The 16,398-nt window shown below is 38.1% G+C and overlaps 1 protein-coding gene and 1 long non-coding RNA gene across 6 annotated transcripts; both read right to left on the bottom strand.

Moving 5' to 3' along the window:
* Positions 1-2,545: 2,545 nt before the first annotated feature.
* LOC307030765 (uncharacterized protein) lies at positions 2,546-9,660 on the bottom strand. Of its 5 annotated transcripts, none has more exons than XR_013805780.1 (19): positions 9,505-9,660; positions 8,703-8,791; positions 8,449-8,595; positions 8,090-8,152; positions 7,600-7,991; positions 7,356-7,457; positions 7,024-7,261; positions 6,772-6,896; positions 6,394-6,593; positions 5,966-6,059; positions 5,411-5,537; positions 5,095-5,305; positions 4,836-4,953; positions 4,656-4,747; positions 4,311-4,428; positions 4,059-4,164; positions 3,791-3,976; positions 3,524-3,703; positions 2,546-3,322 (listed from the first exon to the last, which is right to left on the bottom strand). XR_013805780.1 is itself a non-coding variant. In XM_079667408.1 (18 exons), the coding sequence occupies exons 16-18, from the start codon at positions 3,819-3,821 to the stop codon at positions 3,093-3,095; spliced, it is 441 nt and encodes a 146-aa protein (XP_079523534.1). In that variant the 5' UTR covers positions 3,822-3,976; positions 4,059-4,164; positions 4,311-4,428; positions 4,656-4,747; positions 4,836-4,953; positions 5,095-5,305; positions 5,411-5,537; positions 5,966-6,059; positions 6,394-6,896; positions 7,024-7,261; positions 7,356-7,457; positions 7,600-7,991; positions 8,090-8,152; positions 8,449-8,595; positions 8,703-8,791; positions 9,505-9,655; the 3' UTR covers positions 2,546-3,092. The 5 variants fall into 5 exon arrangements, 1 of the variants encoding a protein (XP_079523534.1); XR_013805782.1 differs by having other exon boundaries at positions 6,394-6,896; positions 7,600-7,644; positions 7,768-7,991; XR_013805781.1 differs by lacking the exon at positions 6,394-6,593.
* Positions 9,661-12,390: 2,730 nt separating this feature from the next.
* On the bottom strand, positions 12,391-15,285 carry LOC307030271. The gene is made up of 2 exons (XR_013805601.1): positions 14,698-15,285; positions 12,391-13,983 (listed from the first exon to the last, which is right to left on the bottom strand). It is a non-coding gene; the product is annotated as an uncharacterized lncRNA (long non-coding RNA).
* Positions 15,286-16,398: the final 1,113 nt, after the last annotated feature.

Below are 16,398 nucleotides of genomic sequence, written 5' to 3'. Positions count from 1 at the left end.
CTCCTCATGTCTCTCTGAGTCCTGACTCTCCATTGCTACAGAGGTTTCCATTACAATCCCATAATTGCATTGTAATACATGGTTCGGCTGCATTAAATATTACACATCTGCCATAGTTCTTTATTTATAGAGCCCTGACGAGAAGACTTCTGGACAAACTGAAGAACTGCCGCCGAAACTGAATATGTGACGTGGATCATAAATATATCAACAATTAAACAACATCTTACATTTATTTTCACAAAATACGTCTCCTTGCAGTATAAATACTAATTCGGCTGAATTTTATATTTGATATATATTTGGTAGATAGGCTTTATTTACCCCATAATGGTGCACAGCTAGATATATAAATAAGGACACCTAGTGGTTAAAGCACGCTATTGAATATTTTAGGGGGAAAGTAGAAATGATAGAAATATAGAAAGAATCGAAAAAATCAAGAAGATGCTGTAAGTGATCTCTACAATAAAACAGTTTAGTGCCGGATGTATACAAATGTTAATAGGAGGATGTGCAAAACAGACAAACTAATATGGCACTATTATATGTATTTTACTCTTATAAGATGTAGGTAGATAGTATAATGAATGTGCAGAATATTATTGTTGAGGAACCTGCAACCCAAGCTTTTCATTCATTGCATAACGTTTTTTATGTAGTTGCGTATATGATACTGTATGTCAATAAACCGAAATCCTGAAAGGGATGTGCAAAATAGCCATTACATACAGTCTTTAATTAACTATTAGTAGAGAATAACAAGTAATGTATATACTTTATAGGGATCTGCAGATAAATGTTTAGTCTTTTCAAGCACCAACTATCAAATAGCTCGCCTGATTGTTGGCACTTGACAATCACCTTCCCTGAATTTTACTCAGGTGTAACTGAAGTCTGATTTAAGGGTTGTCTATATTTCACATCATTAATCAGAATGTGGTCTGGTTAATAAAACATAATATCAAACATAATATTACTATTAACTTTATTGTGAAATAAATACACACAGCATACAATGCCATAATAACATAATTTGTATTATTAGTGTAGGACATGTATGTATGTATGTATGTATGTATGTATGTATGTATGTATGTATGTATGTATGTATGTATGTATGTATGTATCTATGTAGTGCGTATAACATCTGAATATGTGTAGTTTTATTCAAGTTTTCAAATAATTTTACAGGATATTGCTATATTTCACATTAATATCTGATTTGCAGACAGAAAGGTATATCCGTCATTTAACAGTAAGATATTGAAGTTCTGATTCCATAGATGTGTCTCCCATCACCCAAAACCCCTGAATATTCTCTCAACTCAGTAATTACATTCTTATATTCAAAGAAAATTAAAAAAATACAAGTCCCTGTCTGTCAGCTGTGCACCGTTATGGTGTAAATACAGCCTATCTACCAATTGGATCAAATATAAAAGTCAGCCGAATTAGTGTTGATACTGCGAGGAGACGCATTGTGTGAAAATAAATTGAAGATGTTGTTTAATTGCTGATATATTTATGATCCACGTCACGTATGTTTCAGTTTGTCCAGAAGTCTTCTCATCAGGGCTCTATAAAAAGAGAAAAACGGCAGATGTCTAATATTTAATGCAGCTGAACCGTGTATTACAATGCATTTATGTGATGACTTCCAAAGAGAAAAGCAAGCACACTCGGAATAAAGTATTATTTTATTTTTAAAACATGTTTTCAGATTTCATATCGCTTAAACATCATATCCCAACATGCTTTGCGGCTAAAACATCCAATCAGCTGAGGATCTTGCCTACGTCTGTTTCCGGTATTGTGTTTATTACGGATGTATTTTGTTGTACACACATTCCTTCACATGTTAATTTACATTAAAGTATTTTGCGAGGCCTTCTAAAAATGTTTTAAATATAACTAGGGTTGTAGTTGAAGAGTTTGTAAATTAACATGAACCAAAGCTGTTGCATGGAAACGCAATCGCACAACGTCACGCCCAGTATTTCCACAACCACACACATCGATTTAATACATTTTAATTTGTTTACCACTGGTGGATGAGTTCTTACTATTGGAGATATTTCCTATGCATGGCCTCAGATTAGTAAGCTTTTTAAAATAATGATCCAACTTGGATGTTTTAATGGGTATTGGGTACATTTTTGGTAATATTGGTATTAAACTTTATAGCCGATAGTAGCCTATGACAAGTGGTGACTATGTAGTTAATATTGTCGAATTGTTACTTTGATGTACTCAGTGTTAGGGCTTTACACGTTACAACAACGTTACACTGCCAATATCTGTCTTTATTATCTGACCCTTTAAGATGTCCCTTACACTACCAGTGCTTTTTGGAAGAACTGTTGTCCCTCTCCCGATCCTCAACATAGGTTCTAGTTAGTTGTGAATTATGTTACACATCCAATATCAATCTCTGTTATAAATGACTGTAACCTCAGTTCAAGCTAATTATTTGATGTGTGAAGACAACTCTATAATGTAATAACATATCAAGTGGGTATCAGTAAATATTTACAGACATCAGTTATGTACAAAATCAAGTTTATTACTATTTTGGTAAGATAAAAGAGCATATGTAGCAAAACACAGGTTACAATATAAGATCATGCACATGACAAAGTAAAGAAAAGAGGTGCTGCAGCACAGGTAATGAGAAAAAAAGTAATTTTTCAACATGGAAACATGTCACAGTAGAAGCACTCATTTCAAACTCAAATAAGCTTAATATGTCCGCTTTAATGTAAAAACTGCACACTTAATCAAATCCAGACAGAAACATCTACATGTTAGCTAGCTGTTTTAGCGTGCTAGTGTTGTGCCTGTCAGCTAGCTAAACACCACGGGTTAGTTGTTAGACTGCTTTGTGTTTGGTGTCACTTTACTACCTTTTTATTCACTTAAAACATTCAGCAAGCTGAAATCTGATTATTAAGTCAGAATGGTTGAAGGGAGCTGTGAAAATGAAGAACAGTAAAGGCAGATATATGGACACAATATGAACCTGAAAATAAGCATAATATGTCCGCTTTAACTATAGAACTGCATAAGGGCACCAAGTAACTTTCCACAAGTCAAGTCCCTTCTTCTGCGTCATCTTCATCATCTGAGCTGTTGTCACTTTGCCAGTCTTTTTCTTCTTCCATGTACTCGTCCTCCTCCTCCACCAGCCAAGGACTGGGTTCCAGAATTCCTCTGTAGGCGCCTGCTACTGTCTGCTGTTTGAGTCTGAGGTCATGCAGCTTTCTCCTTAGAAAACACATAAGACCCTTGTACCCCTCCTCTGTGATTCCATTCGGATAGCCTACAAGTTATATAGCAAACATATAAATTGTGAAAATTATTCAGAGAAAATGTATTTAGGTCAAGAAAGACTAGAATGCAGTCAGACTCAAATAAAAACAAACAGATGGATAAAATCTTCTTTAAAGTGTGTTTGCCTTTGCTGGTTTGAAAAACATTGGCTTATGTATTTTAAGTGAATAAATCCATGTGGTTCACTTACTTCCTGTCTGTGTGATCAATGAAACTGGGGCCATCAGTGTCTGGACCTTTGATACAGAGTCCTTGAGGTACTGACAGTGCTGCATCATCTCCTTCACAAGGATCTGCTTTTCTTCTGTCAGTTGTGACAGAAGCATTTTTTGGTCAAACAGCCCCTTCTTAGTGAGAATGTCCACACCGTCTGAGAATGAATATAAACATTTCACATTAATGAACACATTTTATTACTACAGTTTTGTAGATTAGAAGTAAAATCTTTATACAGCACCTCTGTTGGGTTCCTGCCAAGGCCAGATCATGCTCTCTGCAGATTTGGTTGAGAGTTTCTCCACAACCGTGTTGGTGTCAATAGGGTCACCATCAGGTTGCTGGTTGTACTTGTGGATGTCCTCTAGCAACCTTTTCTATTCTTGGTCAACCTTTTGGACGATCTTTTGACGCCTTTTGTTACGATCTGTAATGAGAGTAACACATAGATTACAAAAGAGCTGACGGGATTTAAGCAACACAACCAATAAATGTCCCAAAATGCTTACCATTTTGTCTGTAAAGGTAGTGCTTTTTTCTGGCAAATGCTCACAAAGAGTGCTTCTATTGAGATCTGCAAACAACCAGCATCTGCAGGACTGGCTGATGCACTTCCTAAATGAATAAGATAAAAACAAGAAAACAAGTTTCAAACACAATCAAGGTCTGTTATTTGCACATCGCACATTAACAGGCACACTAAAGGACAAAGTTTAATTTGGACAGCATCTATGTATACGTCAAAACAGCATTGTTCTTACCTTTACTGGCCCACTATTTAACATCATCAACCCACAGTTCTAGCATGTCATCAGAGCATTTCAACTGGTCCTGCATTTTCTTCAGGCTCTCAGTTACAGCCTCTGTCTTTTCTGCTGTCTGCAAAATAGCAAAACAGAATCATGCCATTTTATAAAATAATTCAATGAAAATAAAACAAAAGTATGCATTTTAAGGAGGAAATTAACACAATAACATATTTAATGAATTTCGTAGCTCTAGTCCTGCACCACTGCAATGGTATAATTTTTATATATATTGGGTGGACTTAAATTCCAAATTTTACAGCTTAATATAGTTATCTCCATTTCAATACACAAACATACTTTTTTGAATCTAGAGGAAATGGCAATGTGGAGGCCATTCTCTTTGTGATGGTTCCAGCCCATAGCATGGACTGTGAGCATGTCAGTACTTGCTGTGAAGAAGAATACATCTCATTACAATGTTATAAAATATAAATGTGTACATTTACAGGAAGGCAGGGCCCAAACAAGTTCACAAACCTGACTTGGCCATGTATTTAGTTGTTAGGCCACATCTGGATAAGAAGCTGTTTACTTGTTCCACTTCTTCACCAAGAGTGGTGCCGGCACCCTCCTGGTTCCGTGCATTCCAAATAATCTAAAGCATGAGGTAATCAATGTTGATGCAAATCTCAAGGTCAACAACTCATAACTTAAAACATTCTCTTGGATCAGTTCAGACTCATGTGTAGTGGTCAGATTTACCATTAATTGTTGTTTAAGTAATTCAAATCCTCACCTCGCATTTGGTGTTGTGGGCTTTGGCATGCATCACAGACAAGCAATGTCTCATTTCCTTTAGGGGCTGAAGATGAGGCAAGGCTTCTGACACTTTGTCAAGATATGGTACACACCGACACGTCACGTCCATTGCCAAAAATGAGGCACTCTGGAACTCTTTTTGGAGAAACATCTGATAGGCAAAGATTTCTCCTTCTACATATTTAAAGCTTTTTTAAAAAAAATAAAAAATAGTGAGTACAAAGCAGATTGAAGGTAAGGCTTCAGATTATCTACAAATATTTTAATTGAAAATGATCAAGACAACTACCAACCTTTGAGAAGAAATCCATGCCTACACACAGCAATTTCAACACCTTCTTCATCCAACTTGTTGGCTCGCTTAGAGGTCTCCCTTTGTGCTGTCCAGTGAGATTCCCCACACATTGCTTTTCCTGAAGTCTACCAAAGTAAATCGTTTTTAGAGAATCTTTATCAGAAGTTATTTCAAAACACTGGATAGTGGGACCAACTGACGGTATTATCAAACATATAAACTATTACACACAAGTGTTTTGTGCTCGACTGCCAGATTCACCTGGATATGCAACTCCCTAGATAATAACAAACCCGTTTTTGGATAATTGGAAGGCTCCAAATGTGTAATATATTCTGGATTAGAATTTAGCTGTTTTTTCAATCCAGTTTTACAGCAACAATGTTTGTGACAGTTTGACCGCATTGCTAACCTCATCACCCTGTCATCTGGTCTCAACACTTCTATCCCATCTCCAAAAAAATATGAAGGCAACTGTGTTACTACTATTTTAACTTCAATTAGTTATTAAAAAATGTGAGATACATTTTGCTCTGCTTAATTTAAAACTCACACTTTTGACAGCCCCTCGAACATCCTCCACAAAAGTGGAAACCTCAGAGTCTTGGACTAAAAACACTCCGTCAAAGAAGCCTGGCTCTTCACTCCTATAAAAAAAGGAATTATAGATAACCCCTCTAGTTACAAATTGAACATAGTAATAATAATAATAATTATATTTAAAGCACATCTTTCAAAACAAGGTTATAAAGTCTAACAGAAATATTTTAGATTCAACAGCTGTAGTTTTAACAGCTGTATAACAGGAAAGAACTATAGCTACTAATTGCTCCTGTGGGGATTGTCCACTGTACTGTCGCTTTGGATAAAAGCCTCTAACAAATTACATGTAATGTAAAAAATAAATAAAAATAGCAATCCCAATGTCAAATTAAAATACAAGGACTAAGGACCAGTGCTGTGTCAATGTAAAAAACTTACTGGTTTGTTTTCTGGAACCTGTAAAGTCTCCTTTTGCCATCTACTGAAACAGCCACCATTTCAGGTCTACAGGCTGGACAGACAAATGGCTCTTTACCCTGAAGTTTATTCTTGTGTCGACCCCTCCAAACTACGTGGGGTGCCGTCTGTTTGTGTGTGCTTTGTGGGTGTTCACAGGTTCCGGTGGTGATGAGCTGCACCTGTCGGGGAGGATACCTGTCTGATGAGCTACACCTGGGGAAAAGTATATAGGAGGAGCCCAGCCGGATACGTCTCTCTCACTCCTCTGGGCACTCTCTCCGTGCCAGCCTCGGGGACCTGTGGCCTGGTCCTTGCACTATATTGTTTATTAAAAATAAACAATTGTTATATTCTTACCCCTCGTCTCGTCTCCCTGTTTTTTGTTGCAGCCCAGGAGCCGGGTTGTAACAATTCTCTTCAAATGTGCAGTAAACATACTGCAGAAAGCTTCTCTGAAAATCATCTGCATTCACCTTGCCAGTCTGAAATAAAAATACATTATATATGTTATCATATTTTGTATCATATCTCGCTCATCCATATTTGGCCATAAATATATTTATTATGATAATACATGTATTTGTCTTTCAGCTTCACATTTGTACTTACTCTTCCAAACTGCTTTGTTCTCTGGTCCAACATTGAAGTAAAGGCTTGTCTAGACATTCCTGGAGCTGCCGTCTTCATAGCCTCAAAGGAATGGAACAGATCTTGGTGGAACAGGGTCTGTGCTTGCATGGTACTGTAGCTGGCTGGTATCCACTCCTAACCAAGTCATTGAATTCTGGACCCCATTTCTTAGTGCAATGTTTGCATGTTAGCTCTGGAACATTAAGATCGTAACGGCCTAAGAACACATAAAGAAAAAAACAATAACAATGAATTAGAGTAATGTATTAGTTAAAAAATACTTTAAAAAAAACAATTTAACCAAAACCTACCGTTTATGCACACCAATATGATAGGTCTACCAACAGAGACTGCAACATCGAAGACTTCACCAGAACATATCCTTGAAGGAAAGGATGTTGGAAGCAAACGATCTGCAAGGTCAAAGTACAATCAGGATGAGATTTAACAATGTTGTAAGCAAGCACTATGATAACAGAATGCAATTTGAGATTAAAATGAGTTTTTTTGTGAGGGGAAAAAAGGCTGATCAATTAAAAAAAACGGGACACTAACCTTGTTTAGAAATGATGTATTTGCCATCCTGGAGTTTCACAGACTCTGTTGGAGGAATATACTTGTAAAATCCATTACAGGTGGTTTGCCTACTGTGCAGAGTGTGTTTTGTATGAACCAAGATATCACACTCTGCACAAAACCACTCTGATGAAATACATTCCTTACAACGGATGACAGCTTCATCCAGGAGAAAGTGATTGCAGGTCATCTTGATGATATTCTTAGTTATTAATAAGTTGTCAACGTTCTGTGGCCTCGCCTGTTGCCACACTGTTGAAACTCTTTTTGCCTTTGAGTCCAAGATGACAATGGTGGCACATCGCCAACATCTTGCTCCTTAATGGTCTCAGAGTCCCGTAGAAGGTCTTCAAGTCTCTGCATATTAAAATCTTTAAATACAGAAATATAAATACATACAATGAGGAGAACATTTCATATGAAACATACCTTATCTAGAAAAAGTCTTCAAAAGTAGCTTTTTTCTTACCAGGATCTTGGTAGCTTAGACATGGTGTTGTTATGGTGGAACTACTGCATGGAGGACTACCATCTGTTTGGGGGGGAAATTATTCAAACCCATTAAACAGATTATTTTTAGCTAATTGACAGATTTAAAGAAATGTTACAAAAACACCAACCTTCAGCAAACATGAAAAATATCAAAGCTCAATGTATTTTTGCATTATCATGTCATTTACATCCGCTTATTGGTTTTAGTCCTTAGTCCTCTGACAAAATTGATGTTCAAATATATAGAAATATGAAGTATCAACAGCATTATTAAACCAGTGGCTACTTTAAATCACATATACTGACTTTGATTAAATTCATAAAATGTAGACTAACCATTAGAAGAACTTTTTTTCCTTCGTATGCTGCTGGCCACACGTTGCCCATCTTGGTCTCTCTTCCACCAGGTCACTTTTGGTCATGGTTCATCTTCTTTTTGCATCTCCTTGTTGAGTCTCCTTTTTGAGTCTCCTTTTTGAGTTTCTTTATGGACATGGAATGTAATGAAACACAGAGGGAGAACAAAATGGGCATTAACTAACTGGATTTAAATAATGACACTTTGGGTATAAAAAAAACAAGAAACTTGCCTGTGTGTCCTCAACATATCAACATATCCCAAGCAGAAGAAGAGCTTCTAGTTTGTTTGTTTGTTTTTTCAGTTTCTTTCGACATTGTGCTGAAACAAAAAAAGGTATTAGTTAGATCATAGGTGTAATTGTAATTTAAACTAGCCTAATATTAAGTGAATTAAAGTTTAGACCAACATCAGCATTATGAGGGAAAGGTATGATTAAAATGTTTTGGTATAGGGCATTGATGTTATTCTATTAGCAATGGAGGAACAAGAGTATGTAGATCTCCTTTGAAACCCCACCCCTGGTTTTAACAATAATTCAGTTATTATTAATTCCTAATGTATAACATATCATCTTCAGATGCATGTTTTTTGGTAACCTGTACCTACTAATGCGTTTTTACTTTTGGTTAATGCACAGAATATACTGGATTATGTATCGGCTAGCGGCTAGTAACGTCGGGTTAAATATCAACGGGACAAATATCTGAGCAGATCTCAGATCGGCTCGCAGAGTGAATTTAAGCTTTAAAATCCAAAATACTGTCAAAAAACTGAAGAAGCCCCATTCTATTTCCAACATGATCAACTATGTTACTATCGATTGATTTTAAACTGCAACAGCTCCGTAAAACGACAGAAGTTAGCTAAGGCTAACTCAATGATGCTAACTCAGCAGTTCACAGTTTAACTAGCAAATCATTTGCACGCATAAGCTTGTATGTCGACACATGGTGCTGTGTAAAGTGATGCAAAAGCTGAAATCATCAAAAACACTGTAAATGTCTTTATTACATTACAGAAAACGGGTTTACCTCGAGGAACTTCGTGTCAAGGAGGGTTCAATGTCGTCGTCTAGTGATGGCAGTTTGACACTGAAGCTTCGAACAAGCTTGCTTCAAATCACGTGACATGTGACGTCCGAAGCAGCAACTGCTTCAAATCACGTGACATGTGACGTCCGAACCAGTAACTGCTTCATTTCCTGAATGAATCAACTCACTGGTTCGCCGTCCAATCAGGTGATTCAATGCACTGCCTCGTCTCGATTCTGACAGGTGACAGAAGAAACAGTTTCAAATTTGAGCGCTTCAACACTTTATAACCGCTCTAAACAATGCGCAATGTGTGGGTTGTTGTCGTAGTTTGCATTGTTGCTGTTGAGTTGTTGTTGGCATTGCATTTGAATTGGATCATTATAGAGCAAGCCAGGAAGAAAAGTAGGTCATTCTAGCTCGTGAAACACTTCGAAATGTGGAGAAGTTGTGAACAAAAAGACACTGAGTCATATAAAAACACTTTAATGGTCGAAGGAATTGATAGCCCAGTGGATAGAGCCGGCGGCCAGGATGCGGCGATATCCTCCGCGCAGCTGGTTCAAAGCTCTGAATAGTTACGCTTTTAATCATGCTTTTCAACTTTAATAATTTAATAACTGATAAAAGGCCCTCTCAGCCCAAAAAAATTTCAAGGACTCTCCAGTCTCTTCTCAATAACCCAATACACACTATTATCAATCTTTAATTGCAAATAGAACATGATATTCAGTCTTAGTGTGTGTGTGTATCAAATATTTTTCAAGGCAAAGATACGTTAAACCCACTGCAGCCTTGCACTTCGCCAGGAGAGGTCGCTGTAACTGAAGCTTCGAGAAATGAACCTATTTCCGACACAATTGTCCAAGTGGTTCGACGCTTCATTCAAAGCTTCATTTTGCCATCACTATCGTCGTCTTCTTCTTCTTCTTCTTTTCATGGCGAATCGCCTTCTCGAATTGGACTGCGCTGCGTCAAGTGGACATTTAACGAAACGTGCTATGTGGGAAACACCATATCCCAGCATGCATTGCGGCTACAACATCCAAATTATCGAGCTTGAACCGGGCCTACGTCTCTTTCCGGTGACTATATTTTGAAAATCAGTTCCTGACGGACGGCTAAAAAGCCCAATATTATAGAATTAAACGAATAAATAAAAACAAGGATAATAGTGTGTTATTGTTGAGTAAATAACAGTGTGTTATTTAGAAAAGGATAACAAATTCGAAGGAAAAAAATATAAAAAAACAATACAGATTTCAGTATTTTGAGGCTCTGAGCCCCATTTCTTTTCCTCACGGACGGCAAAAAAAGTCCGACATTATACGATTACAAATAAAATCAATAATCGTGGCTTGATATTGAGTAATAACATGTTTTTTTGGACCACACAGCTTCCGGTCTTCTCAGACACGACAGTATCCATTTGCGTCTCATATGCACGCAAAACTCGGACTCAGAACTCAATGGGAATAGTTGGCGTATGATAGGCACGCAAAATCGGACTTTAGCGTATCTATTGCACGCATTTTGCAGTGTGTAAAGTCGTGTCATTTGTACGCAGACTGAAGAGAGTGGGTTGGCGGTCCTGAAACTGCAGTCTCTGACACTGCAGCTTCATACTACTCTCCTTTTCTCTACTATCAATCCCACAACCCCTTGAGGCTGCTATTCTTAAAGGGGCAGGCCAGGCCTGAAACACTACCCTCACTCTGGATGGCGATAAATAATGCTTGACATCACTCCAGCATGTAAACATTATAAAAGGAAGACATGAAACATTAATGGTAACATATTTGTACCACATTCCCCAAAATAATCCCCGTTTCCCACAGTCCTTGAAGGCATCTTCCTTGCTGTGGAAACAGCTTGTATCATAAGGCAATGTTCATAAAAATGTAGTCGAAGCATACTGCATAGATCCTTAAATGTTTCAAAGGTGTATAAACACACATACTGACATGTTCATAACATACTGTGCTGTATTTAGTCAAACACGGTGACTTCCCTCTTTCTGATGATCCTAGACATTACCGTAGAGAACCGCAGTGAGGCGTCGTAAAACCCGGAAGTAAACTTCTTCCGGTTCCTTCGCGAAAAACCAATGCAAATTCTCCATAGGATTTTGGAAAATAGCTCGAAATAAGGTCTGTGGTTGACACACATTTAAGAGAGGGATCACGTTTTGTTCAGCCGGATAATCTCCACATGTCAACCCTACTTTTATATTTTTTGAATCCTAAATCTAGTCGCCAAAAGTGAAATGCTAACGTTATACTATAAACGAACTACAAGCCAGTACAGCAGCAGGGTCGCACGACTTCAACGTCACGCCATCTTAAGATCGTTTCAACTGACTTGCACTGAAACTGCACTTTGAACACTTTAAATATATTAACATTTTAAACTGTATACCCCGGTTATCTAGGCCCGTTTTGTTTAATGTATACCACGTTTAACTAGGCCCTTTTTGTTTTATGTATACATGTCACACTGTGGGAAACGATATTTCGATATTTCTGGATGTATAACACATGTAGAGTTTTTGACAATAAAGCTGAATTTGACTTTCGCGTGCTTGCATATTTTAACAAAGCTTTTTCATTTTAGCCACACTGAATTTAACTAGAAGTCATGGCTGTGTCAATTACCAGTCTGATATCGTTTTACAAAGATGACAAGAAGAGTGTATATAGAGGAGAGAACCACTACAAGTCAGGACATGTTACAGTGCAGCCTAGATGAAGGTGTGCTTACCGGTGTTGTCAGGGCTAGCATGAGGGACAAGGTTTATAGTGTCGGTGAGTAGTGATAGCAAGAGTATACCGTTAACCTTTTAAGACCGAGTTAATTTATTCACATTAATTCCCATCAACAAATCAATTGTATGTGTCACATGAAATCTTTATTAGGCAAGGCAAGGCAAGTTTATTTATATAGCACTTTTCAACACAAGGCAATTCAAAGTGCTTTACAAAAAATGAAAGACATTAAGAAAATGGCATTTAAAATCAGTCATTAAAAAGAAAAGCTAATAAAATAAACATTAAAAGAAAAAATACATGGATAAAAGTTACAGTGCACTCTAAGATATGAATAGTTCAATTAAGAGCAGCGACAAAAAGAAAAGTCTTCAGCCTGGATTTAAAAGTAGTAAGTTGCAGCGGACCTGCAGGTTTCTGGGAGTTTGTTCCAGATATTTGGAGCATAATAACTGTATGCTGCTTTACCATGTTTAGTTCTGACTCTGGGGACAGAAAGCTGACCAGTCCCTGAAGACCTGAGAGATCTGGATGGTTCATCATTTAGCAGGTCAGAAATGTATTTAGGGCCTAAACCATTCAGTGCTTTATAAACAGCAGCAGTATTTTGAAATCTATTATTTGACACACAGGAAGCCAGTGTAAAGACTTCAGAACAGGAGTGATGTGATCCTTTTTCTTAGTGTTAGTGAGGACTTGAGCAGCGGTGTTCTGAATCAGCTGCAGCTTTCTAATAGATTTTTTACTGAGACCTGTGAAGACACCATTGCAGTAGTCCAGTCTACTGAAGGTAAAAGCATGGACACGTTTTTCCAAATCCTGCTGTGACATTAGTCTTTTAATCCTAGATATGTTCTTTAGGTGATAGTAAGCTGATTTAGTAACTGTTTTAATGTGACTGTTGAAACCAATAACTAATTTAACCCGCTGACAAGAGAGCTCACCTCCGAAGATCGTGACTGGCTGAGGGACAGACTCGGGGGCAGGTTCTCAGGAATTTCTTGGCTTCTCTCCCCCGAGCCAGAAGAGGAACACTACAGCTTGGAAACACTTACTGTTCCTGAAATTATCAAATCTGTTGGGCATCAGGGACCTGAGGCAATTGTGGCAAGCATGGCCTTGTCTGAAGAGCAACAGAGGGCAATTCAGGTGGCTACCACTGGTCAGCGAACCAACCCAAACTGGCATTTGTTCCGGAAAGGAAGGTTGACTGCCAGCAACTTTGGAGCTGTCCTGAGGTCAAAGCGTTTGACTGCTTCCTTTATTGCCAGGGTGCTAGGGCAACAACAGGCCCTTGATGGTGTTTTGTCTGTACAGTGGGGGACTATGAATGAATGTGAGGGCGTCAGGGCATTCACCACTGCAACTCAGATGCAGGTCCATGAGTCAGATTTGTGGCTCTCCCTATCAGGATTGTTGGGGGCATCTCCGGATGGTCTGGTAGGGTCTTCCGCTGTGCTGGAGGTAAAGTGTCCCTACGGAGCCAGGGAAATGACAATTAGTGAAGCATTGCAAATCAAGGGCTTTTGTGTCAGTAAGGAAGGAGAAACATTCAGCCTGCGTGAGGAACATCCTTACTGGCACCAAGTGCAAGGTCAGCTTCACCTCACTGCAAGAAAGAAGAAATAAAAAAATTGTGAATTGTTTTTAATTTACATTTACTCGCCTTTGCAATGTTGTGGTTGTTAGAGTGTTAGGTTTCCTGTCAGCTCGTCTGTTGGGAAGATATAAAATATAGTTTCATGGAAGTCACACCGTCACATATACTGTAAGAGCATTAAGACATACAGTACATAGGCTAAAACAAAAACATCTAAAGATATAACCTTGCACTTTGATAAGTCTTGTGAACATTTTCACTATTTTGACATTTTTATAGATGAAAATTGAACTAAAGAAATAAATGGTAGATTAATCTATATTGAAAATAGGTGTCAGCTGCTACACTAATTATAATAGTTATATTTCTTAATTAATTAAGATAAGATATTACTGTATTGATCCCAATTTGGGAAATGTTTGTGTTGCAGCAGCATAACAAGAAAAACAAAATATAAGTTATTATATATACAAAAGTATGTGAGGGATGGAATATTAAATTGAATATAAATGTAAAATGTACATGTGATTTTACGTCCAAGAGAAGCTATGGAGCAGAGAGTTCTCGGCCAGCCAGAGGTGATTTGTTATTAGTTCAATATGTCAAACTGATTTCCCTGACTACAATCTTTAGTTACATGGTGAAACGTTATGCTGCTTGTACTAATAAGACTTATCGAATAAGCCACACAGGTTTTAATAGGATGTATTCATTATCTTTACTTATGTTGCGGTCTTTTAAGCAGCGCCATCTCTATAACGGCGATACAGTCACTACCCATTATTTACATTTCACCGTGACATGGACAAAAATGTAACGTCAGCTTACCTCATGGCACGAATCCAGACTCTCCTTTGGAAAACATTGGCCGTGAAACGATAGAACAAGCACGTTTCATGCGAAGACCTGTGGCTGCAACCCGGAGCAAAGCAACAAACCATTGCGTAGCTAACTAGTAGCGCTAGCTTTAGCTAACGTTAGCCAACGAAACGAACTGCCGAGTAAAATTGGAAAACACTGGTAATTCATTATTCTATAATTTGTAAAACTACGGTGTTAAAAACGACAATTTCAAAAATACAGATTCTAATGGTCAGATATAGATATACAGATACTGAAGATAGGCAGGTACTTGCTTTCAAGCATAACACAGGGGAAAACAAACTTAGCGGGAGTGTTTACGTGTTCGGCGTAATGACGTACAACGGCCTCGACAATTTCTGTAGTCCTATTCAGCCATTCGGTAACAACCATCGTTTTTCAGACACGTAAACTCTTCAAAAATCCCCAGTGGGGTCACTGCTGATGTATTTAATGTCGTAGAACAAAACGTCAATTACCTCTTAAATTTGTGTCAACCACATACCTTATTTCGAGCTATTTTCCAAAACCCTATAGAAAAAATGCATTGCTTTTTGAGGAAGGAACCGGAAGTGCTAAAAATGCTAACTTACTTCCGGGTTTTACGACGCGTCACTGCGGTTCTCTATTGTCAAACAACAATCAACAATCTTACCCTTCTCTCTGGTCTCTCTCATCAATTACATCCTGCATCAAGTGTCGACGCAGTAAAACAGATTCCAGATTACTCATTACAGCAGACCAACTAAATGAAATAGAACCACAATGTATTTATAACAATAGAATTAAATAACTTTTACACAACAGCATAGTCCTCCTTGGTGCATCGGTAACTTTCTCAAAAAAAATAAAGTCAGGAAAACGGATTTGTTTCTCGTACGCACGAGAAACGAATCCGTTTTCCTGAATTTATTTTTTTTCTCTCTCCCTTTTTTTTTTTTTTCCATGTCCCTTTAGGGGCTCCGTAGCATATAATATTATTATTGTATTTTTTTTTATTTCATTAAACTAATATCTCAGGAGCTCTGCGGAGTCGCTGGGGTCTCTGTGGAGGGGGGGGGGAGGAGTCAGAAAGGGACCACTTGACCGGGGCCCTGGGAGGATGCTGAGACAGCCTCATCTAGCTGAGGCTGAGGAAGTATTTCATGAAGCCAGCTACTGCTCGGCGTACTTTGGTTACTTTTGGTACTATGACAACTTTGGCTTTGGCTCTGGGGCTCTTTTTGATTCTGTAGATCAGGTCATGCAACAGGCCTGGAATGAAGTAAGGGCCCTTGTAAGAAGGCAGAAACTTTCGTACCTATTTTTTTTTACTCTTTTGGTGCCTTTAATCAGGTGCCAGACTGCATCTCCCATTTTGTGTTGGGTTTGACAAATGTTTTTGTCGTCCTATTTCTTAGCTCGCTCAACACATTTTCAAGAGCTTCTGCTGCCAGCTGTTGAGACAGGTCCAGGCGTTCTCTCAGTGGCATGCCATTGAGGAGGAGTGTTGATTTTGTCATCATCAGGTGGCACTTCTTCTGTCCCCTAACCTGAAAACCCTGTTCCACTCACAGACCTTACTTGTGGAAGCAATCTTTGTCAACCCTTACTTGACTTCTGGATCAACCTTAAAAAGGACCTTTTTGCCAATATAGATATCAAAGCAACTTTAGCGTATAATTGCTA

The sequence above is a fragment of the Notothenia rossii genome (assembly GCF_949606895.1).
Source record: "Notothenia rossii genome assembly, chromosome: 2".
Classification (NCBI taxonomy): domain Eukaryota; kingdom Metazoa; phylum Chordata; class Actinopteri; order Perciformes; family Nototheniidae; genus Notothenia; species Notothenia rossii.
The sequence above is the reverse complement of the archived record's forward strand: the minus strand, read 5'-3'. Positions and strand labels throughout refer to the sequence as shown.

Coding starts and splice junctions, on each gene's coding strand:
- LOC307030765 (XM_079667408.1), bottom strand. CDS start 3,821: ATGATCTGGCCTTGGCAGGAACCCAACAGAG. Junction 3,704..3,790: donor TTGGCAGGAACCCAACAGAG/GTGCTGTATAAA, acceptor ATTCATTCTCAG/ACGGTGTGGACATTCTCACT. Junction 3,323..3,523: donor ATTGATCACACAGACAGGAA/GTAAGTGAACCA, acceptor TATAACTTGTAG/GCTATCCGAATGGAATCACA.